The sequence below is a fragment of the Oncorhynchus nerka genome, linkage group LG21, assembly GCF_034236695.1.
Source record: "Oncorhynchus nerka isolate Pitt River linkage group LG21, Oner_Uvic_2.0, whole genome shotgun sequence".
In the NCBI taxonomy this organism is placed as follows: domain Eukaryota; kingdom Metazoa; phylum Chordata; class Actinopteri; order Salmoniformes; family Salmonidae; genus Oncorhynchus; species Oncorhynchus nerka.
Genome location: NC_088416.1, coordinates 13,552,905 through 13,580,100, shown reverse-complemented (window position 1 = coordinate 13,580,100; position 27,196 = coordinate 13,552,905). Strand labels below are relative to the sequence as shown.

Genomic DNA, 27,196 nt, shown 5'->3' with positions numbered 1-27,196 from the left:
TCTCGCAGGCTGGACTGCCGAATGTCAACTTGCTTTCGAAGCTTTGAAAGCAGCACTAGTTGACCAGGCACTGCTGGCTCATCCAAATTTCTCTCAGCCATTTTTACTTTATGTTGATGCATCTACTAGTGGTTTGAGAGCTGTACTATCCCAAGTGCAAGATGGGAAGGCCATAGCCAGGCCAATAGCTTTTGCTAGTAAGTCTCTTAATCATGCACAATCCAAGTATACTGCTCACCAGCTGGAATTTCTAGCCATGAAATGGGCCATTCATGATCAATTCAGCCATTGGCTGCGAGGGCATACTTTTACTGTGTGGACCGACAACAATCCACTCAAATATATTCTTACAAAGCCGAGACTTGATGCATCCGAGCAGAGATGGGTTGCAAAGCTGGCACCCTTTGATTTTGATATCCAGTACATACCAGGGCCCAAGAATGTCATTGCTGATGCTTTGAGCAGAGAGCCATTTGTCCGCTCCAAAGTTCTGCACCGACTGACCCAGAATTCCATATGATGTCCTGCTGGAGGAAACCAGAGGTCTTCGAGTGGATGATGTACAAGACATGTTCCGTCTCTCATGTGAAAAGCCCGAGGCTGGCTGTAGAACGTCTATGGCTCCTGGGAGTGAGTTGAATAGAGCTGAAGACGATGTCAGTGGGATGGTTTCCTGTGAAGAGGTGTCTGCTGTCCTCCATGCTCACCGCCGATGGGATGATGGTGCCACAGTGAGGGTAGTTTCACATGTGCAGCACCTTGAGAAGTTGATGTCCATGGGTCAAAGCCCTTTACCTGTCCCTACACACAAGGAGCTGTATGATAACCAGTCACTGGATCCTGTCATCAGCAGAGTCGTGTTCTTTGTAGATAGAGGCAGACGCCCATCTAGGAGAGAGCGAGTCCTTGAAGCTAAAGAAACAGTTTATACTCTAAGACAGTGGGGGAAACTCACCACGCGGTTAGGGATTCTGTATCGTGCCTCAAAACACCCAGTGAGTAAGAAGAAAATATTCCAATATGTCGTACCTGTGTCTTTGAGTGGCGTTGTGTTGAAGAGAGTTCATGATGATGCTGGTCATCAGGGTCAGCAGCGCACATTGTGGCTCGCGAGACAGCGGTTTTACTGGGAATCTATGGAGAAGGATGTCAAGGAATACGTGGCCCACTGTAAGAGATGTGTGTTGAGTAAAGCACCTGAGCCTGAAGCAAGAGCTCCACTTGTCTCCATTGTGACAACGGCGCCTTAAGAATTTGTGTGTATTGATTTCTGGACTGCAGAAGATTCAAACAACAAGTCTATTGATGTGTTAGTAGTGACTGATCACTTTACTAAGCTGGCCTGTGCGTATCCATCTCCAAACCAGTCTGCTAAGACTGTTGCTCGTGTTCTCTGGAATAATTTCTTCTGCATTTATGGGTTCGCTGATTGTATCCATTCTGACAGGGGTGAGAGTTTACTTATTGCAGAATTGCTTCAGTTACCTGGTGTTGAAAAGTCCCACACCACACCTTATTATCCCATGGCTAACGGTCAAGCAGAACGTCTGAATCGCAACCTGGGTGGGATGATTAGAGCTCTGCCAGCTAGGTCCAAGGCTAAATGGCCTGAGATGTTTAACACATTCTCCTATAACTGCACTGTTCACGAGACTACTGGGTTTCCACCCTTCTTCTTGATGTTTGGACGCACCCCTAGGTTGCCGGTAGATGTTATGTTTGAAAGTGTGCTGTTGGATGGGGACACAGTAGATGTGGGTAAGTATGTCCAGTCTCTGGTGAGGATCTGAGAGAGGCCATGACATTGGCCCAGCAGCATGCCAGTAAGCCACAAAAGAGACAAGCCGAGGTCTACAACAAACGGTCTAAGGGTCACTCTGTGCAGAAGGGAGACAGCGTTCTACTTGCTAACAAGGGGGAGAGGGGCAAGAAGAAACTGGCTGATCGCTGGGAGAGTGTGGTGTACATAGTGGTTATGAAGAACAGCTCACTCAACACATATCGTATCCAACACCCTACCACTGGACGCATCAAAACTGTGCATAGGAACCTGATTATGCCAGTCAACTGTCTGCCTTTTGCCTTCGTGGGAGGAACCTGAGGGTCACGGATCTCTATCGAGTGGTGACGTGATCTCTGAGATGTCTGCAGAGTCCAGCCAAATGGATGGGAGGGACGCCAGGACTGTCCACTGGGTAGCAGGCCTTACTGAGTTTTCTGGGAGGATACTCCAAGAGGATGGTGAAGTCCCAGCTGATGGAAGTGAGGTGGAACAACCGTATGAAGTCCCCTTAAGTGAGGTGTGCTTAGCGGAAGTGGACCAGAGAGATATCCACGAAGCTCACAAGAGTTCTAATTGCGAAACTCCATTCCGTGTGGATGATGCTGTGACAGATAATGTTACCTTGGTTGAAGATGCTTCGTCAGTGTGGTCTGTGACAATCTACCAGGATTCTGATCAGTCATCTGACACTACTAGTGTTGAGTCTGTAACTGAAAGTGTGCTGGCTCCGGATATGCCGATCTGTAATACTCCCCATCCTGAGGTTAGACCTCTGAGCACGGTTAGTGCTGTCTGTGACATTCCTGCTAGGTTTTTGGGTGAGGGTGTTTGGACTGGACTAGGTAGATTTATTAAGCCAGTGGATAGGCTAATCCAAACTATGTCTACACAGGAAATGAAACAGTTCTTGGTTTCTCAGTGACGGTAGGATATTGCCTACCTTTTCTTTTTATATATATATATGTCATAATCTAAGCGTGTCTTAGAATGATTTGTGGGTTTGTCTAATATACTTGACAATTCATGTAACTTTGTGTGTAGTCCGTCGGCATAAAATGTATATGCCGTTTTTCTTATACGGTTGAATAAGGGATTAGCTACCCCTTATTTTTCCTAATCCTTCGCGGGATAGCTTTTCATCTGATTGACCATTTGTGGGTCTAGAATTAAGGGACTACACGGGGTTACTCTGTTGCCCTGCGGGTGGGAAATGTGTTTTTTTTCTTTCTTTGCTTTGTTACCTTCGAGGTAATGTGTTTTGTGCCTATAATCTAGTGTAAAACAGTGGGGTGAATGTAGCAGTGTGATGTTGTTCCACCTAGATTATGCACCAAGTTGCACACAAGGACCAATTGAAATAGGCCAGGTCAAGAGGGGATGTTAATAATTTGATAATAATAATAATAATCCAGTGTATTTTTTAAATTGAATTACAGCTGCATAGCTAACGTTTTTCTTTGGTGTACAAACACTTTTTCATATCAATATTGTACATACATGTGATTGTAAAAGTTTTGTATATTTTGGTTTGGCCCATCGTGGGTTATCTGTATTTCCATACCCCCTTATTGTTACAAAGTATGTTGTCCTTGGCTCCGATTGTTTAATATAAAACCGGCATAATGTTACACAATGTACTGTTATGCTATCATACGTTTGTTACAATGTGGACAGTATAAAGATTTATGTTAACAAGTTTCACAAAGCTCGCTAACTAGGGTATCTATTGTAACTTGTGAGTACTTGGGACAGTGTTTGAGTGAGTGTCCATGTGCTTGCGCAGGTGCCTGAGAGCTAGGACTGCGCTAAGGGTTAACATAATGTGTGTAGTCTCTTCGTGTGCAGGTATGCCTTTTATTTTGTCTGAATTATGATCTGTATCATTTTACTTGTGTTGTATGGTGTGCTGTTGTGCATTGAATGTGTGCACGCAGCACCTGTTATTTCCTTTTGGTTCTCTTTTGCCTGACCTTCGGCTAGCAAGGTGCCTGAGAGCTAGGACTGCGTCAAGGGTTAACATCATGTGTGGTGTCTCTTCGTGTGCAGGGCAAATAAAAATAATTCAACTAGCAGACCTTCAGTTGTGGCAGTGTCCTAATTAAAAGTATACAATGCAGAATGAACCACGCTACACTGGCTTGTCCATCTCCTTAGTGGGAAGGTGTTTCACCTGAGAAGGTCCAGGATCTATTTAAGAGTGCCTGGCTCAGTGCTCCAGTTGTCTTGATAGATGTGGAGAGTCAACACCTTTAGTTGCTCCACCTTTTTGGTTTGCTTCCTGTCTTTAAGTTTGGTGTGGGTTTTTCTTTTGTTTGCCTCTTCTTGGGCAGATTTAGTGGGTCTCATGGTGGGTGTCTTTTAGGTCACAGTTGTTGTTACCAGTAAATTTTCAATCGATGCCCCCATAGTGTCTTCCAGAGCTCCTCCTAAAAAACAAGTTACTGTGTGTTTTGGGTTGGATGAAGCATCATATTAATATTTTAATCAATGGCATTTCCTTGCAATGCTTATTAGTCTTTCAGTTGTTCTTTGTTTTTTTATCCTCAATATTTCTGTTTATTTTCATAGTTTTTTCCTGTGAAGCCATTGTGTTGCATCCATGTCTGAAATGTGCTGTATAAATAAAGCTTGATTTGATTTGCACATATTGCAAAACAAATTAACCCAATGACTGACCAATCAACAGACTGGCGTGGTGGAGTGGTAAACACCACCCCCGGCTCTACCAGGGGCTTGAGGTGGTCTCTCACAGCTCTGATTATGTCATGTTCTGTGGCCTTGCCGTTCCATTTCTTGACTGCCCCTGCAACACAGAAACACATTTAGTCATATTACATATTATATAAAACACTGGATATGGAGCATCTATGGCCTCAGTTACACCTGGCACCTAAATGTGACTTCTGTCATCTGATCACTCCAAGCTGCATTAGGTTCAGATCTACCAGGATGGGCCTTTGACATAGTCTGGACACAGTCAAGCCACTGAATATGCATAAGCAATGTAAATAGGTGGGGTGTTTCTAACTAAATGCTTGTGTTCCTAGCTCCAACAGTACAGTATTATCTAACAAAATGCTCGTGTTCCTAACTCCAACAGTATTATCTAACTAAATGCTTGTTTATAGCTCCAACAGTCCAGTAATATCCAACTAAATGCTTGTGTTCCTAGCTCCAACAGTAATATCTAACTAAATGCTTGTGTTCCTAGCTCCAACAGTGCAGTAATATCTAACAATTTCACAACAAATACCTAATACACACAAATCTAAGTAAAGGAATAAGAATATATAAATATATGGATGAGCGATGTCAGTGGCATAGACAGATACAGTAGAATAGGATAGAATACAGTATATACATATGAGATGAGTAATGCATAAACTAAGATACAGTAGAATAGGATAGAATACAGTATATACATATGAGATAAGTAATACATAGACTAAGATACATATGAGATACATATGAGATGAGTAATACATAGACTAAGATACATATGAGATGAGATACATATGAGATGAGTAATACATAGACTAAGATACAGTAGAATAGGATAGAATACAGTATATACATATGAGATGAGTAATGCCAGATATGTAAACATGTAGGAGATCCATGAAGGAAAGATAGTGATGGTGCTCAGCGACTTTGTTGCAAATGGTGGGGAACAACCAAATTTGGCATTTTTTAAATAATTGTACCCCCATTTTTTTCTCCACAATTTCGATAATGTGATATCTACAGCTGTTGGCTGTTCGTCATTGACCTTGCGTAGGCTTAAACACTGGTATACACTGATTTTTAAGGCCATATTGGGTAAAATGCCATTTTATCTCTGTTCTTTTTTTTTGTCAGATCGGTAAATAAATATAAATTACGGTCCCCTTCTCATTTGCTTCTAACAGTACCAAATATTTGAGCAGGTCATGGTAGAAATTGTTTTAATTACTCAGCTCCGTGGTCCTGGAATTCTTTCCTGAACATTTTAAAATTTGATGATCTAGTTTCGTTGGTGGAGCTTAAACACTTGATCGATGTATATATCATAGAAGAGTGTAATTGTGTTTAGGACAGCTGTTTTTAGTCAAGACTTTCGTGTTTTTAACGTAAAATGTTATTGTTGTACTGTGTGTGTGTTTATAGCTTTGTTTAATGTTGTGTTAGTTTATGTAAGTTGTTTTGTCTGAAACGTTGTTCCCCCTGCTGCTATTGGACCAGGTCTCTCTTGGAAAAGAGATGTTATCTCAATGAGAAAAACCTGTATAAATAAAGGTAAAATAAAAATAAAAATATTGTCTTATCGCTGCAACTCCCCAAAGAGCTCAGGATTCGAAGGTCGAGTCATGCGTCCTCTGAAACATGCCCCGCCAAACCGCTAAGCTGCCCGCTTAACCCGGAAGCCAGATGCACCAATATGTCGGAGGAAACACTGTTCACCTGACGACGGAGGTCAGCCTGCAGGCGCCACAAGGAATCGCTAGAGTAGTAAAGCCCCCCCCCGGCCAAACCCTCCCCTAACCTGGGCAACGCTTGGTCTATAGTGTGCTGCCCTATGGGACTTGCCCATGCCTTGATAAGCTCCTTTCCTGAGGACGGCTCACCTCTCACAGTTCTGGGCGACTTTAACCTCCCCACGCCTACCTTTGACTCATTCCTCTCTGCCTCCTTCTTTCCACTCCTCTCCTCTTTTGACCTCACCCTCTCACCTTCCCCCCCTACTCACAAGGCAGGAAATACGCTCGACCTCATCTTTACTAGATGCTGTTCTTCCACTAACCTCGTTGCAACTCCCCTCCAAGTCTCCGACCACTACCTTGTATCCTTTTCCCTCTCGCTCTCATCCAACACTTCCCACACTGCCCCTACTCGGATGGTATCGCGCCGTCCCAACCTTCGCTCTCTCTCCCCGCTACTTCTCTCTCCTCTTCCATCCTATCATCTCTTCCCTCTGCTCAAACCTTCTCCAACCTATCTCCTGATTCTGCCTCCTCAACCCTCCTCTCCTCCCTTTCTGCATCCTTTGACTCTCTATGTCCCCTATCCTCCAGGCCGGCTCGGTCCTCCCCTCCCGCTCCGTGGCTCGACGACTCATTGCGAGCTCACAGAACAGGGCTCCGGGCAGCCGAGCGGAAATGGAGGAAAACTCGCCTCCCTGCGGACCTGACATCCTTTCACTCCCTCCTCTCTACATTTCCTCTTCTCTCTCTGCTGCTAAAGCCACTTTCTACCACTCTAAATTCCAAGCATCTGCCTCTAACCCTAGGAAGCTCTTTGCAACCTTCTCCTCCATCCTGAATCCTCCTCCCCCCCCCCCTCCTCCCTCTCTGCAGATGACTTCGTCAACGATTTTGAAAAGAAGGTCGACGACATCCGATCCTCGTTTGCTAAGTCAAACGACACCGCTGGTTCTGCTCACACTGCCCTACCCTGTGCTCTGACCTCTTTCTCCCTCTCTCTCCAGATGAAATCTCGCGTCTTGTGACGGCCGGCCGCCCTACAACCTGCCCGCTTGACCCTATCCCCTCCTCTCTTCTCCAGACCATTTCCGGAGACCTCCTCCCTTACCTCACCTCGCTCATCAACTCATCCCTGACCGCTGGCTACGTCCCTTCCGTCTTCAAGAGAGCGAGAGTTGCACCCCTTCTGAAAAAACCTACACTCGATCCCTCCGATGTCAACAACTACAGACCAGTATCCCTTCTTTCTTTTCTCTCCAAAACTCTTGAACGTGCCGTCCTTGGCCAGCTCTCCCGCTATCTCTCTCAGAATGACCTTCTTGATCCAAATCAGTCAGGTTTCAAGACTAGTCATTCAACTGAGACTGCTCTTCTCTGTATCACGGAGGCGCTCCGCACTGCTAAAGCTAACTCTCTCTCCTCTGCTCTCATCCTTCTAGACCTATCGGCTGCCTTCGATACTGTGAACCATCAGATCCTCCTCTCCACCCTCTCCGAGTTGGGCATCTCCGGCGCGGCCCACGCTTGGATTGCGTCCTACCTGACAGGTCGCTCCTACCAGGTGGCGTGGCGAGAATCCGTCTCCACACCACGTGCTCTCACCACTGGTGTCCCCCAGGGCTCTGTTCTAGGCCCTCTCCTATTCTCGCTATACACCAAGTCACTTGGCTCTGTCATAACCTCACATGGTCTCTCCTATCATTGCTATGCAGACGACACACAATTAATCTTCTCCTTTCCCCTTCTGATGACCAGGTGGCGAATCGCATCTCTGCATGTCTGGCAGACATATCCGTGTGGATGACGGATCACCACCTCAAGCTGAACCTCGGCAAGACGGAGCTGCTCTTCCTCCCGGGAAGGACTGCCCGTTCCATGATCTCGCCATCACGGTTGACAACTCCATTGTGTCCTCCTCCCAGAGCGCTAAGAACCTTGGCGTGATCCTGGACAACACCCTGTCGTTCTCAACTAACATCAAGGCGGTGGCCCGTTCCTGTAGGTTCATGCTCTATAACATCCGCAGAGTACGACCCTGCCTCACACAGGAAGCGGCGCAGGTCCTAATCCAGGCACTTGTCATCTCCCGTCTGGATTACTGCAACTCGCTGTTGGCTGGGCTCCCTGCCTGTGCCATTAAACCCCTACAACTCATCCAGAACGCCGCAGCCCGTCTGGTGTTCAACCTTCCCAAGTTCTCTCACGTCACCCCGCTCCTCCGCTCCCTCCACTGGCTTCCAGTTGAAGCTCGCATCCGCTACAAGACCATGGTGCTTGCCTACGGAGCTGTGAGGGGAACGGCACCTCAGTACCTCCAGGCTCTGATCAGGCCCTACACCCAAACAAGGGCACTGCGTTCATCCACCTCTGGCCTGCTCGCCTCCCTACCACTGAGGAAGTACAGTTCCCGCTCAGCCCAGTCAAAACTGTTCGCTGCTCTGGCCCCCAATGGTGGAACAAACTCCCTCACGACGCCAGGACAGCGGAGTCAATCACCACCTTCCGGAGACACCTGAAACCCCACCTCTTTAAGGAATACCTAGGATAGGATAAAGTAATCCCTCTCACCCCCCCTCCCCCTGAAAAGATTTAGATGCACTACTGTTCCACTGGAGGTCATAAGGTGAATGCACCAATTTGTAAGTCGCTCTGGATAAGAGCGTCTGCTAAATGACTTAAATGTAAATGTAATGTAAATGGGACTCCCAATCGCAGTAGGTTGTGGTACAGCCCGGGATCAAACCTGGGTCTGTAGTGATGCCTCTAGCCCTTCAATGCAGTACCTTAGATTGCTGCACTACTCAGGTATAACCTCCTTTTTTTTTTTTTACAAATTCTGATGTTTGTTAAAAGTGTGATTTTGACATTATTACCGTTATATCAACACACTTGACACTCCCAACTATCAATGTATTTGGCACCGTAGACATCAAGTCACTTGACAATAATGTTTCATACAACGTTGCATTCCATGTTTGAAAGGTCTATCATTTTCATTGAAGACAATCGAAGTTAACATTCCATAAAATTTAAATTCAAGGCTGAGTCTCAAATAGTCGCCTGTCCATTTTATTAGCCGGGCAATGGCACACATGATAGCAAATACATTTTGGGTCTGAATTAAAGGAGCTACAATTATAATTTAATTACATGTTTTAAATAAAATGTCCATAATATCTGCAGTAATAGTGGAATGATCGTGTTTCACAATATTCCTAAACAAAAAAAATATATTGATCTTCTATTGTGTTATTTACTGTACGTTTGTTTATTCCATGTGTAACTTGTAACTTCTATTGTGTTATTGACTGTACGTTTGTTTATTCCATGTTGTTTTTGTCGCACTGCTTTTCTTTATCTTGGCCAGGTCACAGTTGTGAATGAGAACTTGTTCTCAACTGGCCACTAGGTTAAATAAAGGAGAAATAAATAACACACAATAATACATAAAAATGTAGGAGCAGTATAGACCTCGTCTGTTCATTATATACATCTACATGATGTATTGTTACACCATGTAGGAGCAGTATAGACCTAGTCTGTTCATTATATTCATCTACATTATGTATTGTTACACCATGTAGGAGCAGTATAGACCGACAGTAGCTGGCTACTTATTTAGATTTAGTTTGACTTAATAAACTGCCTTTAATGTTCTGTAGTAAACATTTTTTATTAGCACTAATCAATCAACACTTTCTTGTCTTTGTATGTCTCAAAATAATAGTATTATTTAATTAAATCCATTTAAAAATAATCTTTATCTGAAGATAAAATATGATCCTCAACTGCGTTTCCCCTCCAGTCAGCAGACGTCGGATGTGCGTCTTTCAGCCGACGCTGCCAGCGTGACGTATAATCTAGTGGACGGTTCTTCAGAAACAGCTCGTCAACCACCTCCGTAGCTTGCTAGCCAACATAGCCGAAAGATTCAAGCTATTTAGACGCTTTTGGTGTATATTACCTACTGAGTTTTAGACACACTTATATCGTATCTACTTGTTTACCTATTTAATTTAATATTACGTTATTTTGTATTAGTCAGCTATAGTAGCTGGCTGGTTAAGTTAGCACTAGCCTAGTCGCTAATGATAGATAGCTAACATCCCCGAACATGAGCTCCCTAAACTACTCCCCTCCTGTTAAAGAAGAGGTGGTCTGCTGGACGGAGAAAGATGCTCTGGGGCTGAACATTGTCGTGAAAGATGAGAAGGAAGAGGAGGATGTCACAGTAAAACAACAAGTAGAGAGTGAGGCTGTTACAGTGAAAGAAGAGAGAGACGTTTCAGTTAAAGAAGAGGAAGCCGCGTTCAGAGTGAAAGAGGAGGAGGATGTTATAGTAAAGGAAGAGAAAGAGGAGGATGCAGTTTTCAGAGTGAAAGAGAAGGGGGAGATGACTGTCACATTGAAAGAAGAAGAGGTGGAGAAAGGAGATCTGATTAACACCAGTAAGTTCCGCTTTAAATTTGTTTTTAACTTTGGATATTCGAAGTTCCCTCGTCAATACCTCTTCAACAGAGGGCCCTGGGATGATGACTGATATGTCTAGAATCAGACGACGTAGAGAACAAGCTACCCCTTGTTTTCTCCGTTCCGTTTCCAAAAAGTGACTTCACGTATATATAATTGAGAAGGGTCTATCTGCTGGCCGCAGACTGGGGGGCATGTAGTGATTTTCATGTAGTGATGATTTACTACACACCGTGCCCCCCAATAGTGCCATGTGAGAGTTGAGTTGACTCCACCAAAGATTATGGATATACTGACAAGATGTCTCTCTGCCCTAACAAGGGGAGTCGTTGTCCACAAAGCTTCACTGCGGGTTGTCTATCTCCCGCCTATCCTTTCTTTGGATTGGTGGATACATCTTATTATTGTAATCTATTGTTTATATTCTTTGAGGGTTGTTGTCATCAACCGCCTGTATTCAATGAAGAGAGAGAGATGCTAAGCTACAAGCATGAATATGCATAGCGATCTGGAGACAACTCCTATAGTGTTTTTATCAAAGTTGTCGGTATGTCACATGTCCACATAACAACTTAATCATTATGGAACTTCTGTTGGATCCAGTAAACCTCACGTAGCAAATAAGCCATTCATTTGGTTGTTGACCAAATTTGACACTTTCCACATTGGGTTGATAATTGTTTCCACTTGGATACAACCTACTGTAACCTACTGGCTTGACCTAGAGAGTTACAACCTACTGTAACCGACTGGCATGACCTAGAGAGATACAATCTACTGTAGCCGACTGGCATGACCTAGAGAGATACAACCTACTCTAGCCTACTGGCTTGACCTAGAGAGATACAACCTACTGTAACCTACTGGCATGACCTAGAGAGATAAAACCACTTGGATACAACCTACTGTAACCTACTGGCTTGACCTAGAGATTTACAACCTACTGTAGCCGACTGGCATGACCTAGAGAGATACAATCTACTGTAGCCGACTGGCATGACCTAGAGAGATACAACCTACTCTAGCCTACTGGCTTGACCTAGAGAGATACAACCTACTGTAACCTACTGGCATGACCTAGAGAGATAAAACCACTTGGATACAACCTACTGTAACCTACTGGCTTGACCTAGAGATTTACAACCTACTGTAGCCGACTGGCATGACCTAGAGAGATACAATCTACTGTAGCCGACTGGCATGACCTAGAGAGATACAACCTACTGTGGCCTACTGGTGTGACCTAGAGAGATAAAACCACTTGGATACAACCTACTTTAACCTACTGGCTTGACCTAGAGATTTACAACCTACTGTAGCCGACTGGCATGACCTAGAGAGATACAATCTACTGTAGCCGACTGGCATGACCTAGAGAGATACAACCTACTGTAGCCTACTGGCATGACCTAGAGAGAGACAACCTACTGTAACCTACTGGCATGACCTAGAGAGATACAACCTACTGTAACCTACTGGCATGACCTAGAGAGTTACAACCTACTGTAACCTACTGGCATGACCTAGAGAGATACAACCTACTGTAACCTACTGGCATGACCTAGAGAGCTAAAGTTTTACATTCCTGGATTTTAAATGAATATTTTCCAGTAATAATGATAATTTGTATCTTCCTATCCACATGTGGGATCCCTCACCTTTGTTGTCCACTCTACACCAATAACAGACAACTACAATCATACAGCCTGGATGCAGCCTGGATTCGAACGAGGGACTGTAGTGACGCCTCTTGCACTGAGATGCAGTGGCTTAGACCGCTGCATCCGGGTGTGTGTTAACTATTTAACTGTACTAGAATGCTTAAAAGGCAGCTAAAATTTTAAATATCGGTTATCGGAATCGTTTTTTGGGGCAAGGAAAATATTGGATATCAGTATTGGCAAAAAAATGTAATATCGGTCTCAGGATATTGCTGCGAGAAAACCCCTCTAAGCTCACACCGCTCTCCTGCACCTTTATCAGATCCTCAGCGATTCACGTCAGCCTCCAGAGAGGTAGTCAGGTGTAAAGTGCTGCAATCATCATGGTGTGGAACTGTTGTTTTCAGTGAGGCAATAACAGGCACAGTCTCGTTTCACAGATTAGTTCAATCTGCTTTGAAAGTATCAGAAACCCCTTCTATTTAGGTCTGAATTGTAGCAACTATCTCAGTTGAAATTAAATCTGTCTCCGAGCATAGTAGCTTGATGGCCTCGAATAGAGGTCGACCGATTATGATTTTTCAATACCGATTATTGGAGGACCATAAAGGCCGATACCGATTAATCGGCCGATTTAAAAAATAAAAAAGTATATGTATATATATGTACAAAAAATCATAATAATAAAAAATATTTTTTATATATATGTATTTGTAATAATGGCAATTACAACAATACTGAATTAACACTTATTTTATCTTAATATAATACATCAATAAAATCAATTTAGCCTCAAGTAGATAATGTTCAATTTGGTTTAAATAATGCAAAAACAGTGTTGGAGAAGAACGTAAAAGTGCAATATGTGCTATGTAAGAAAGCTAACGTTTCAGTTCCTTGCTCAGAACATGAGGACATATGAAAGCTGGTGGTTCCTTTTAACATGAGTCTTCAATATTCCCAGGTAAGAAGTTTTAGGTTGTAGTTATTATAGGACTATTTCCCTCTATACCATTTGTATTTCATTAACCTTTGACTATTGGATGTTCTTATAGGCACTTTAATGTTGCCAGTGTAACTGTATAGCTTCCGTCCCTCTCCTCGCTCCTCCCTGGGCTCGAACCAGCAACAGAACGACCACAGCCACTACATCGAAGCAGCGTTACCCATGCAGAGCAAGGGAAACAACCACCCCAAGGCTCAGAGCGAGTGAAGTTTGAAACGCTATTAGCGCGCGCTAACTAGCCAGCCATTTCACTTTGGTCACACCAACCTCATCTCGGGAGTTGATAGGTTTGAAGTCATAAACAGCGCAATGCTTGACACACAATGAAGAGCTGCTGGCAAAACGCACGAAAGTGCTGTTTGAATGAATGTTTACGCGCCTGCTTCTGCCTACCACCGCTCAGTCAGATACTTGTATGCTCAGTCAGATTATATGCAGCACAGGACATGCTAGATAATATCTAGTAATATCATCAACCATGTGTAATTAACTAGTGATTATGATTGATTGTTTTTTATAAGATAAGTTTAATGCTAGCTAGCAACTTACCTTGGCTTACTGCATTTGCGTAACAGGCAGTCTCCAACGAGAGAGAGGCAGGTCGTTATTGCCTTGGACTAGTTAACTGTAAGGTTGCAAGATTGGATCCCCCCAGCTGACAAGGTAAAATTCTGTATTTCTGCCCCTGAACAAGGCAGTTAACCCAACGTTCCTAGGCCATCATTGAAAAGAAGAATGTGTTCTTAACTGACTTGCCTAGTTAAATAAAGATTAAATAAAGGTGTAAAAAAATTAAAATTGGCAATTCGGCGCCCAAAAATACAGATTTCCGATTGTTATGAAAACCTGAAATTGGCCCTAATTAATCGGCCATTCCGATTAATCGGTCGACCTCTACTCTCCAATGGTCATTTTAGCGCCCCCAGACAAAACCGCACACCCGGTTCAAAGTGCAAGTCTCTGGGCTTTCAGTCTCAGGAGAGGGTGGTGATGAAACTGAGTCTTGATTTTAAGGAACTCCCCCAAACAAGACCAAATCTTAACAAATCATAGACTTATATGTTTCACAAGTTGTGCCACACAGTACAGCACAGTAGACAACTAAGTAACTAGATACTCTGTTTGTCTTTGACAGGAGAGAGACCAGACTCTCCCTCTGACAGCGGGAAGAGTCCTTCAGGGGAATCAGACCCAGAGAAGAGTCCTTCAGGGGAATCAGACCCAGAGAAGAGTCCTTCAGGGGAATCAGACCCAGAGAAGAGTCCTTCAGGGGAATCAGACCCAGAGAAGAGTCCTTCAGGGGAATCAGACCCAGAGAAGAGTCCTTCAGGGGAATCAGACCCAGAGAAGTCCTTCAGGGGAATCAGACCCAGAGAAGAGTCCTTCAGGGGAACCAGACCCAGAGACGCCAAAAGCAATAGGAGGACATCACTGCTCCCACTGTGGAAAAAGTTTTAACAAGTTAGGGAGCCTGAAGAAACATGAAGACACACACAGGAAAAAATACTTTCCAATGTTCCCAGTGTGGAAAAGGTTTTCTTTGGTTATATCACCTGCATAGGCATGAGAGGACACACGCAGGAGAAAAACCTTTCCAATGCTCCCAGTGTGGAAAGAGTTTTAACGACTTAGGGTACCTATTAATACATAAGAGAATCCACTCTGGAGAGAAGCCTTAACACTGCTCCAAATGTGGAATGACTTTTACCTGGTTAGGGAGCTTGAAAACACATGAGAGAATACACACTGGAGAAAATCCTTTTCAATGTTCCCACTGTGGAAATCATTTTACCCAGTTAGAGAACCTAAATCGACACAAGAGGACACATACATGGGAGAAGCTTTATCACTGTTCCCAGTGTGAAAAGAGTTTTAGATGGTTAGGGACCTTGAAAATGCATGAGGACACACAGGAGAAAAGCCTTACCAATGCACCATGTGTGGAAAGAGATTTACCCAGTTAAAGTCCATGAAATTACATGGAATAATACATACAGGAGATAAGCCTTACCACTGCTCCCACTGTGGAATTACTTTTACCTGGTTAGTAAACATGAAATCTAATGAGAGAATACACACAGGAGAGAAGCCTTATCAATGTTCCCAGTGTGAAAATAATTTTAGGGGTTTAGTGAACCTGAAACAGCATGAGAGGACACTCCCACAAGAAAATCCCTACCAATGCTCCCTGTGTGGAAAGAGTTTTACCAAGTTAGGAGGTCTGACAAGGCATGAGAGGACACACACAGGAGGGGATAAGACGTACCACTGCTCCCTGTGTGGCAAGAGATTTAACAGGTTAAGGAATCTGAATAAGCATGAAAGAATACATACACAGGAGGAGAAGACATACCACTGCTCTCATTGTGGAAATACATTTTCCCAGTCAGAGGACCTGGAATCACACAAGAGAATAGAGAGGCTGTGTTCTGATTTATGTTTTTGACTTAGAATGTGTTTTTGTTTATCCCACTTTAAATCATATTGTTTATATGAATTCTTATTCAACAATAGACGTGATTTTGTATTTCGAGACATATCTAAACTAAGATTAAATTGTTAAAATGTTTATTTTGTTTTGATTCGTTGATATATTGGATTCAAGAACCCCTAATGTTCAGTATATGGTTTGGATATTTTAAAATGGTGGCCTGAAAAGAGTGATTATTTTCTTCAACAACGAGAAACCCTCTTTTCACGTCACTATTCATACAGCTACGATCGGAAGTGGCTTTTTTCGTAGCAGGTTAGGATAATTAACGTAGCAGGTTAAGAGACTGAGCTTAAGGTTAGCGAAAATGCTCTCCTGTGGAAATCACTTCCGGTCGTAGCTGTATCAAAGTGGCGTGAAAAGAGTGTATCCCCAACAATAACAGCTAGCCACTTTGGTAGCGAGAGACCCAAGAAAGACAAAATACATATTTTGGTGTATATACTCACTATGTTTTAAACACACTTCCGTCATCTTCTGTCCTATAGCTGTAGGCCTCTGTCTGTTATTAAAGATCTCTGCTCAACCTATAAACATGACATTATCTATTATTATAGAGCTCTGCTCAGCCTAAAACATGGCATTATCTATTATTATAGATCTCTGCTCAGCCTATAAACATGACATTATCTATTATTATAGATCTCTGCTCAGCCTATAAACATGACATTATCTATTATTATAGAGCTCTGCTCAGCCTAAAACATGGCATTATCTATTATTATAGATCTCTGCTCAGCCTAAAACATTACATTATCTATTATTATAGAGCTCTGATCAGCCTAAAACATGACATTATTAGTATAGAGCTCTGCTCAGCCTATAAACATGTCATTATCTATTATTATAGTGCTCTGTTCAGTCTATAAACATGATGTTATATATTATTATAGACCTCTGTTCAGTCTATAAATATGACATCTATTATTATAGATCTCTGCTCAGCCTATAAACATGACATTATCTATTATTATAGATATCTGATCAGCCTATAGACATGATATTATCTATTATAGAGCTCTGCTCAGCCTGTAAACATGACATTGTCTATTCATAAAGAGCTTTCCTCAGCCTAAAACATCACATTATCTATTATTATAGAGCTCTGTTCAGCCTAAAAACATGGCATTATCTATTATTAAAGAGCTCGCATGATCATAATACTGTAGTCTTCTGTCTTTATTATAGAGCTCTGATGTAATCAAACATATTGTTTTGATGGATTTCTTCTCATTAATCTCTTAATGGATCAATGGTAAAAAAAAACACTACGACAACAAGGGAGCAGAGTGTTCCATGGGTGGCGCTGTAATAAGCATTCATAAGGGCTTTTCTCAATTAGAGTTGCTCATCTCCTCCATCCTTTCTGGCCTTCTCTTGAAAAAGGTCAAAGGTAATCGAAGAGAGGCAAACTTGATGAAAATGTGCTTGTGTAAAATGAGACTCCTTCTTTAATCTCGCTTCAGAAAATTATGTTTCCACTGTGGAATCCCAAAATAAATGCTAGTTGGGTCATTCTACTATAAAATATACTATACTACTATATTCCTACTATTATACTATACTACTATATTCCTACTATTATTCTATACTATACTACTATATTCCTACTATTATATATACTATACTACTATATTCCTACTATTATATATACTATACTACAATATTCCTACTATTGTATATACTATCTTACTATATTCCTACTATTATAGATACTATACTACTATATTCCTATTATATATACTTGTACTATACTACTATAGTCCTATTATATATACTATACTACTATATCCCTACTATTATATATACTATACTATCCTACTATATTCCTACTGTTATATATACACTATACTGTACTACTATTTTCCTACTATTATATATACTATACCATACTACTGCATTCCTATTTTTTGCTATACTACTATATTCCTACTATTATATACTATACTACTACATTCCTACTGTTGTATATACTATACTACTATATTCCTAGTATTATATGTACTATACTACTATATTCCTACTATTATCTATACTATTATATATACTATATTATACTATCCTACTATATTCCTATTATTCTATATTCTATACGATACTTCCATATTCCTACTATTATATATACTATACTACTATATCCCTACTAGTATATATACTATACTATCCTACTATATTCCTACTGTTATATATACTACACTGTACTACTATTTTCCTACTATTGTATATACTATACTACTGCATTCCTACTATTTTTTGCTATACTTCTATATTCCTACTATTATATATACTACTATATTCCTACTATTATATATACTATACTACTACATTCCTACTATTGTATATACTATACTACTATATTCCTACTATTATATGTACTATACTATACTACTACATTCCTACTATTATCTATACTATATTATACTATCCTACTATATTCCTACTATTATATATACTATACTATACTTCCATATTTCTACTATTATATATACTATACTACTATATTCCGACTATTATATATACTATACTATCCTACTATATTCCTACTGTTATTTATACTATACTATACTACTATATTCCTACTATTGTATATACTATACTACATTCCCACTATTATGTATAGTATACTACTATATTCCTACTATTATATATACTACTAAATTCCTACTATCATATATACTGCCCTACTATATTACTACTATTATATATACTATACTACACTACAATATTCCTACTATTATATATACTATACTACCATATTCCTACTATTATATATACTGTACTACTATGTTCCTACTATTATATATATACTGTACCATACTACTACATTCCTACTATTTTTTGCTATACTACTACATTCCTACTATTATATGTACTATACTATACTACTATATTCCTACTATTATCTATACTATACTATTATATATACTATATTATACTATCCTTCTATATTCCTACTATTATATATACTATACTATACTTCTACATTCCTACTATTATATATACTATACTACTATATTCCTACTATTATATATACTATACTGTATTACCATATTCCTACTATTATATATAATATACTGTACTATATTCATACTATTATATATACTATACTACTATAGTCCTACTATTATACTATACTATACTACTATTTTCCTACTATTATATATACTATACTACTATATTACTACTATTATATATACTATAATTTACTACCATATTCATAATTTTATGTATACTATACTACTATATTCCTACTATTATATATACTATAATTTACTACCATATTCGTACTATAATGTATACTATACTAATATATTCCTTCTTTTGTATATACTATACTATACTACTATATCCACACTATTATATATACTGTACTTTTCTGTAAGTCTTCACAAGGTTTTCACACACTGTTGCTGGTATTTTGGCCCATTCCTCCATGCAGATTTCCTCTAGAGCAGTGATGTTTTGGGGCTGTTGCTGGGCAACACGGACTTTCAACTCCCTCCAAAGATTTTCTATGGGGTTGAGATCTGGAGACTGGCTAGGCCACTCCAGGACCTTGAAATGCTTCTTACGAAGCCACTCCTTCGTTGCCCGGCCGGTGTGTTTGGGATCATTGTCATGCTGAAAGACACAGCCACGTTTCATCTTCAATGCCCTTGCTGATGGAAGGAGGTTTTCACTCAAAATCTCACGATACATGGCCCCATTCATTCTTTCCTTAACACGGATCAGTCGTCCTGGTCCCTTTGCAGAAAAACAGCCCCAAAGCATGCTGTTTCCACACCCATGCTTCACAGTAGGTATGGTGTTCTTTGGATGCAACTCAGCATTCTTTGTCCTCCAAACACGACGAGTTGAGTTTTTACCAAAAGCTATATTTTGGTTTCATCTGACCATATGACATTCTCCCAATCTTCTTCTGGATTGTCCAAATGCTCTCTAGCAAACTTCAGACGGGCCTGGACATGTACTGGCTTAAGCAGGGGGACACGTCTGGCACTGCAGGATTTGAGTCCCTGGCGGCGTAGTGTGTTACTGATAGTAGGCTTTGTTACTTTGTCCCAGCTTTCTGCAGGTCATTCACTAGGTCCCCCCGTGTGGTTCTGGGATTTTTGCTCACCGTTCTTGTGATCATTTTGACCCCACGGGGTGAGATCTTGCGTGGAGCCCCAGACCGAGGGAGATTATCAGTGGTCTTGTATGTCTTCCATTTCCTAATAATTGCTCCCACAGTTGATTTCTTCAAATCAAGCTGCTTAGCTATTGCAGATTCAGTCTCCCCAGCCTGATGCAGGTCTGCAATTTAGTTACTGGTGTCCTTTGACTATTTGGTCTTGGCCATAGTGGAGTTTGGAGTGTGACTGTTTGAGGTTGTGGACAGGTGTCTTTTATACTGATAACAAGTTCAAACAGGTGCCATTAATACAGGTAATGAGTGGAGGACAGAGGAGCCTCTTAAAGAAGAAGTTACAGGTCTGTGAGATCCAGAAATCTTGCTTGTTTGTAGGTGACCAAATACTTGTTTTCCACCATAATTTGCAAATAAATTCATTAAAAATCCTACAATGTGATTTTCTGGATTTTTTCCGCTCATTTTGTCTGTCATAGTTGAAGTGTACCCATGATGAAAATTACAGGCCTCTCTTGCACAATTGGTGGCTGACTAAATACTTTTTTGCCCCACTGTATATACTATACTACTATATTCCTACTATTATATATACTATACTACTAAATTCATACTATTATTTGTACTATACTGTACTAATATTTTCCTATCCTACTATATTCCTACTATACTATACTTCCATATTCCTACTATTATATGTACTATACTATCGTACTATATTCCTACTATTATATATACTATACTATCTTACTATATTCCTACTGTTATATATACTATACTACTATATTCCTACTATTATATATACTATGCTATCCTACTATATTCCTACTATTTGGTGCCTTTTTGAATTTTTAAAAATATTTTTTATAAAAAGTGTTCCTCATGAGAGCCAGTTTTCATCATAGCGCTTGACGGTTTTTGCGACTGCACTTGAAGAAACATTCAAAGTTCTTGACATTTTCTGCATTGACTGACCTTCATGTCTTATTTGAGCTGTTCTTTCCAAAATAATGACTTGGTCTTTTACCAAATAGGGCTATCTTCTGTATACCACCCCTACCTTATCACAACACAACTGATTGGCTTAAATGCATAAAGAAGGAAAGGATTTCCACAAATTAACCTTTGATTTGAATAACTTTTGACAAGGCAGACCTGTTAATTTAAATGTATTCCAGGTGACTACCTCATAAAGCTGGTTGAGAGAATGCCAAGAGTGTGCAAAGCTGTCATCAAAGCAAAGGGTAGCTAATTTGAAGAATATCAAATATATAACATATATTTTGTTTAACCCTTTTTTAGTTACAATATGATTCCATGTTATTTCATAGTTTTGATGTCTTCACAGGAGACTTTCTCACTTGACTGTCTTAAGACAATTGTCAAAAAATATTAACATTCATTAAAGACTTCAATTGTTGAACAACATCATGGCTACGCTGTGGGCATCACCTTTTTCAGTGGATTTATACTGTTGTCTGCCTTTAACCACCTGTCTTACTTATTCATTCACACAGGAGAGAGACGGGAGTATCATGGATCCTCTGGGGAGCCTCAACAACCTCATGATGCTGACAAGGCAGAACAGTCTCTCTCCAGGTCAGAACACCTCAAGAAACACCAGCAGACACCAACAGGGAAGAAACCTCACTGCTGGTCTGACTGTGGAAAGGTCTTTTCAAAATCATATACATTACAATCACACCATAGAACACACACAGGAGAAAACCCGAATAGCTGTACTCAATGTGGGAAGAGTTTTGTTTCATCTTACTATTTGACTATACACCAGAGAATACACACAGGAGAGAAACCTCATGGCTGTACTCAATGTGGGAAGAGTTTTGCTCAGTCAAGCTGCCTGATATCACACCAAAGAACACACACAGGAGAGAAACCTTATAGCTGTGATCAATGTGGGAAGAGTTTTATTCAGTCAAGTCATCTTAAAGCACACCAGAGAACACACACAGGAGAGAAACCTCATAGCTGTGATCAATGTGGGAAGAGATTTACTCAGTCAGGTGGCCTGATATACCACCAGAGAACACACACAGGAGAGAAACCTTATAGCTGTGCTCAATGTGGGAAGAGTTTTGCTACATCTAGCAATCTGACTATACACCAGAGAACACACACTGGAGAGAAACCTCATAGCTGTAACCAATGTGGGAAGAGTTTTGCTCAGCCAAACAACCTGATATCACACCAGCGTACACACACAGGAGAGAAATGTCATAGCTGTGATCAATGTGGGAGGAGATACTCTCGTAAAAGATCTCTGATCAAACATCAGAAAATACATGCATGAAATAATGTCACAATGTTTTTAACTTTGTAGTAGGATTATTTTAATGATGTCACAATGGCAAAGTTGTCTAATTACTATGTCATCGTATTTCCAGGACACTATAGTGTCTTCTCAGATAATGGTAGCTAGCTAACTATCCTTTTCACTGTTGTTTAAGCTGCAGTCAGAGTCAGTCAGAATGTCCCAATGTAGAACCCTAAACGTTTGTCCTCTGTTTAATTGATTTCAACATGATATGGATATTAGCCTCAGGGGAAAAATCCAGGCTCTGAATTTAAAGAGTACTATTTAATGCAACACTAAAATGCAACACTTCAAAATGTAGCTAGCTGTTTTCTACAAGTTGTCCTCTAACCAGTGATGTACACATTATTCCCAGATTCCGTGTGGTTTTTAAGCTGTTAGTTTTAACAGGACATACAACCTCATCTCCCTCCTCTCGCGCAATTGATTTCAACATGATATCGAAGAGTGATGACAAATGTTCCTTTGTTCCTTTGTTTAACGACCCCTACATTTAAATGCATCACTCCAAAATGTAGCTGACTGTCTTCTGCAGGTTGTCCTCTAACCAGTGAGGTAAAAGATATCTCCCATTTCAATGTGTTTGTTTAGTTGTGTTAGTTTCAACAGCACATGCAACCTGATTTCCCCCGTAATTGATATCAGTGATTTATTGCTACTTGTCAAAACAACAGCGTTTTTGGTTCTTGTGCAGTTTATAAGCTGCTTGTTTAAAAAAATACAAGTAATATGATTATTGTGGCAGGTGTTTGTGTATATAGCACATGTTATGTTTAAGTTTTCAATTTATCCCAAACTGTTTCTGCATATTGGTTATTGATTTAGACACGTGTTTTGACATTGGGGATATCCCACCTAGCAAAATGTCATTGCAAAGACGTTGAAAATCAGACTATGCAACCAAATATTTCATATTTACAATTCATGTAACATTTAGTAATCATAATTATTTATGTAACCAACTGACAATATTTTGGGTACAATTATATTGATATTGTTTGCCTGCTTTTAGAATATCAGGGTTCATTCTCAGATGTGCCAACCCAAATGTACTACAGCATGACATTGGGGACTGGGCCCCGATCCAACAACATGCCTATCTAGTGAACCCTGAAAAGAGAGAGAAGCTCCACAGTGAGGTTGAAAGTTACTACGGATATTGCAGGAGTTTCCTCTTGAAATCAGATATGTCCGTGGTAAGGACAACTTGGTTGCTGATTGTCTCAAGGGTGGGCAGTCAAAAATATTTGTGTTTTGCGTTTAGCCAGTGCGTTGCCATGGATCACAATTTATCTTGACTGCATGTGTTTCCGTCTTGGAGTTGGGTTGTGTTTGGGCTCGTTCCAAGGGTACGAGAGTTCTAGATGCTAGTGAGTTCTAGGATTCTATAGAAAGAAAAAGGAGAAACGATACGATTGTATACTATTATTTAAAAATGTGTTTTTTCTTGTTTTAAATTTTTGACAGCCAGTAGATACACTGTTTATATTGAAGGTGAAGCATTGTAGTTGATTATAATGTGAAATGGAAGTTGTTTTCTGTTGGTGGTGAGAAAACATGTCCAACAAAAATATAGGATATATTTGTTTTCTTAAGAGGGAAGGTGTTACAGGCTTTTTTCCATTTATGTTTTGAGGTTGGACTTTAGCACGTTAGGACGCACTGATTGGTGTCACCTCGTTAGTCAGTATGTGTTACACCTGTGCTGGCTTGTCCATCTCGTTAGTGGGAAGGTGTTTCACCTGAGTTGGTCCGGGTTCTATTTAAGAGTGTCTGGCCCAGTGCTCCAATTGTCTTGATAGATGTGGCGAGTCAACACCTTTTAGTTGCGCCACTGTACGAGGAGGTCAGGCAGGCAGGGAGTCCTGCGCCTGTAGCGGGCATCTCGTCAGTGGTCTGGGAGGGAGTGCAGGCGCGGGGCCTGGACAACAGGCTCAAGGACCTGAATTGGTTGAGCCTTCATAAGCGCTTGCCAATACGTTCCATCTTGTACCGGTATAGTTTGGTGCAATCCCCCACCTGTCCAAGATCCTCTTGTGGCAGGGAGGAGACTGTGCGCCATGTCTTTTGGGACTGTGCCTTTGCCGGAGTAGTATGGGCTAGGGCACGGGTGATGCTAGGTGTGGTTAGGAGTGATTTTGTTTTGACATGGGCTAGGCTAGAGGAGAGGCGTAGGGAGAGCAAAGGGAACGGATAGGGACAGGTTTCTGCTCTGGCTTGTCATGAGTCTCTTTAAAAGGGACTGTGGGAAGCCAGGCAGAATTTAGTCAAGACGGGGAGAGATTGGGGGGTGGAAGGTGATTTGAGGGGGAAGATGAAGATGAAGTGGGGGAAGCATGCGGCACGGGAGAGGTGGAAAGGGGGTTTAGGGCTGGGAGTGTTAGAGTGAGTTTGGTAATGGGATAGATTAGGGAAGGGGAGATAGGGAAAGGGTTAGGTATTGGTTAGGTATGACGGGGAGGGACGATGCTCCCCTGAGGTTTGTTTTTGTTTGGTGTTTGGTGATTTGGTTTTGTAAATATAAATTAAGAATGAATGAGAGAGATGATTTTGTAAAGTGTGAATGGTATTGATTGTAAATAAATTATTTTAACCACTGTTTTGGTGTGGGTTTTTCTTTTGTTTACCTCTTCATGGCAGATTTAGTGGGTCTCATGGTGGGTGTCTTTTCTGTCCCAGTTGTTGTTACTAGTCAACTTCCAGTGGACACCCCTATAGTGTCTTTCAGAGCCACTCCTAAAAAAACAAGCTTATATTTTAGGTTGGATATTGCATCCAATTAATATTTTAATCAATGGAATTTCCTTAGAATGTTCATTAGTCTTTCAGTTGTTAGTCTTCTGTTTGTGTACTAAATATTTTTTTTTATTTTCATTTAGTTTTTTTTCCTGTGAAGCCATTGTGTTGCATCCATGTCTGGAATGTGCTGTATAAATAAAGCTTGATTTGATTTCAACATATGAACCCAATGTCTGACCAATCAACAGACTCTTGGTCCATCTTAGTATGAAAAACAGTTTCACTTTTCAAGCCTGCTGAAGGCGTGGTGGAGTGGTAAACACCACCCCCGGCTCTACCAAGGGCTTGAGGTGGTCTCCCACCTCAATTCTTGACTGCCCCTGCAACACAGAAATAAACACATTTAGTTATATTATATAAAACACTAAAAGATATGGAGCATCTACGGCCTCAGATACACCTGGCACCTAAATGTGACTTCTGTCATCTGATCACTCCAAGCTGCATTAGGTTCAGATCTACCAGGATGGGCTTTTGACATTGTCTGGACGCAGTCAGGCCACTAAATATAAATAAGCAACGTAAAGAGGTGGGGTGAATGAGTGGGGAGAAGTACATTCTACACAAATGACATTCATAATAGCAAAAAACAAATGTCTGTCTGATGGGAAAATAACTCATACAGGTGAAAGGGGTGAGAAATGACACCCATGTCAGTGGACAATTTGCACTAATGTACATAAACATAGATGACGGAACATATTCCCTTTTGCTTATGTGATGAACCACTAAGGGGACATGAATATTTACCATCTAAACCATGTGTGACCTCTCACCTCTCTGGCTGTAGAACTGTTCTTCCTAATCAGTCCCTCAACAGCTCTCTGACTGAGCTCCACCCTCACTGGGTCTTCAGAGGAGAGGAAGGCTGAGGAGGGATGGAAGGATCAGAGCTGCTGTCTATGCTGTTTGACAAAATCACTATTTTAGTAGTTCATTAAAGTAAATTAGGATTTATGACTGCTGAATACCAACTATCAATCACTTACATAATTTATTTTCAGGTAGAGATACATCCTCGGGACATCCCTAGCCCGTTGAAGTTGACATTTAAAATGGTTAAGTTAGGGGTCAAGTTTAGGGTTTAGGGTAGGGATGTCCCAACGATTCCAGATAGCATTGACCATCATGCATTCTTCAGTCTTTTTTACATAGCAGGTGTAAAATAAACAGACAAGACAAGTGGGCACACAATGCATTATGGTCATTGCAGTTCAATTATACCAATGGATGATGGAACATATTCCCTTTTTTTTCTTCCTTTATTTAAATTGACGAGTCAGTTAACAACAAATTGACGGCCTAGGAGCAATACCTTCCTAGACAATGTGCTGGACAATAATTATTTATATGGCTCGTGGACCCTGTGTAACTTTACGAGAAAGAAAATACGGACTGCAGGCGACAGGCTCAGGACACGGTTGATTGGCTATCAGACAAGTTTCATTACACTGCTAGCTGGTAGGACTGGATTATTTATTTTATTTTTATTTAACTTTTATTTAACCAGGTAGGCAAGTTGAGAACAAGTTTTAATTTACAATTGTGACTTGGCCAAGATAAAGCAAAGCAGTTCGACACATACAACAACACAGAGTTACACATGGAGTAAAACAAACATACAGTCAATAATGCAGTAGAAACAAGTCTATATACGATGTGAGCAAATGAGGTGAGATAAGGGAGGTAAAGGCAAAAAAAGGCCATGGTGGCAAAGTAAATACAATATAGCAAGTAAAACACTGGAATGGTAGATTTGCAATGGAAGAATGTGCAAAGTAGAAATAAAAAGAATGGGGTGCAAAGGAGCAAAATAAATCAATTAATTAAATACAGTAGGGAAAGAGGTAGTTGTTTGGGCTAAATTATAGGTGGGCTATTTACAGGTGCAGTAATCTGTGAGCGGCTCTGACAGTTGGTGCTTAAAGCTAGTGAGGGAGATAAGTGTTTCCAGTTTCAGAGATTTTTGTAGTTCGTTCCAGTCATTGGCAGCAGAAAACTGGAAGGAGAGGCGGCCAAAGAAAGAATTGGTTTTGGGGATGACTAGAGAGATATACCTGCT

At 40.8% G+C, this 27,196-nt stretch overlaps 1 protein-coding gene across 2 annotated transcripts; it reads left to right on the top strand.

Moving 5' to 3' along the window:
* Window positions 1–10,065: 10,065 nt before the first annotated feature.
* LOC115115312 (gastrula zinc finger protein XlCGF17.1-like) lies at window positions 10,066–24,606 on the top strand. Of its 2 annotated transcripts, none has more exons than XM_065006331.1 (2): window positions 10,066–10,691; window positions 21,518–24,606. In XM_065006331.1, exons 1-2 carry the CDS (start codon window positions 10,358–10,360, stop codon window positions 22,309–22,311), a joined length of 1,128 nt encoding a protein of 375 aa, XP_064862403.1. In that variant the 5' UTR covers window positions 10,066–10,357; the 3' UTR covers window positions 22,312–24,606. The 2 variants fall into 2 exon arrangements, with proteins under 2 accessions (XP_064862403.1, XP_064862404.1); XM_065006332.1 differs by lacking the exon at window positions 21,518–24,606 and adding an exon at window positions 14,516–15,949 and having other exon boundaries at window positions 10,082–10,691.
* The last annotated feature ends 2,590 nt before the right edge of the window (window positions 24,607–27,196 follow it).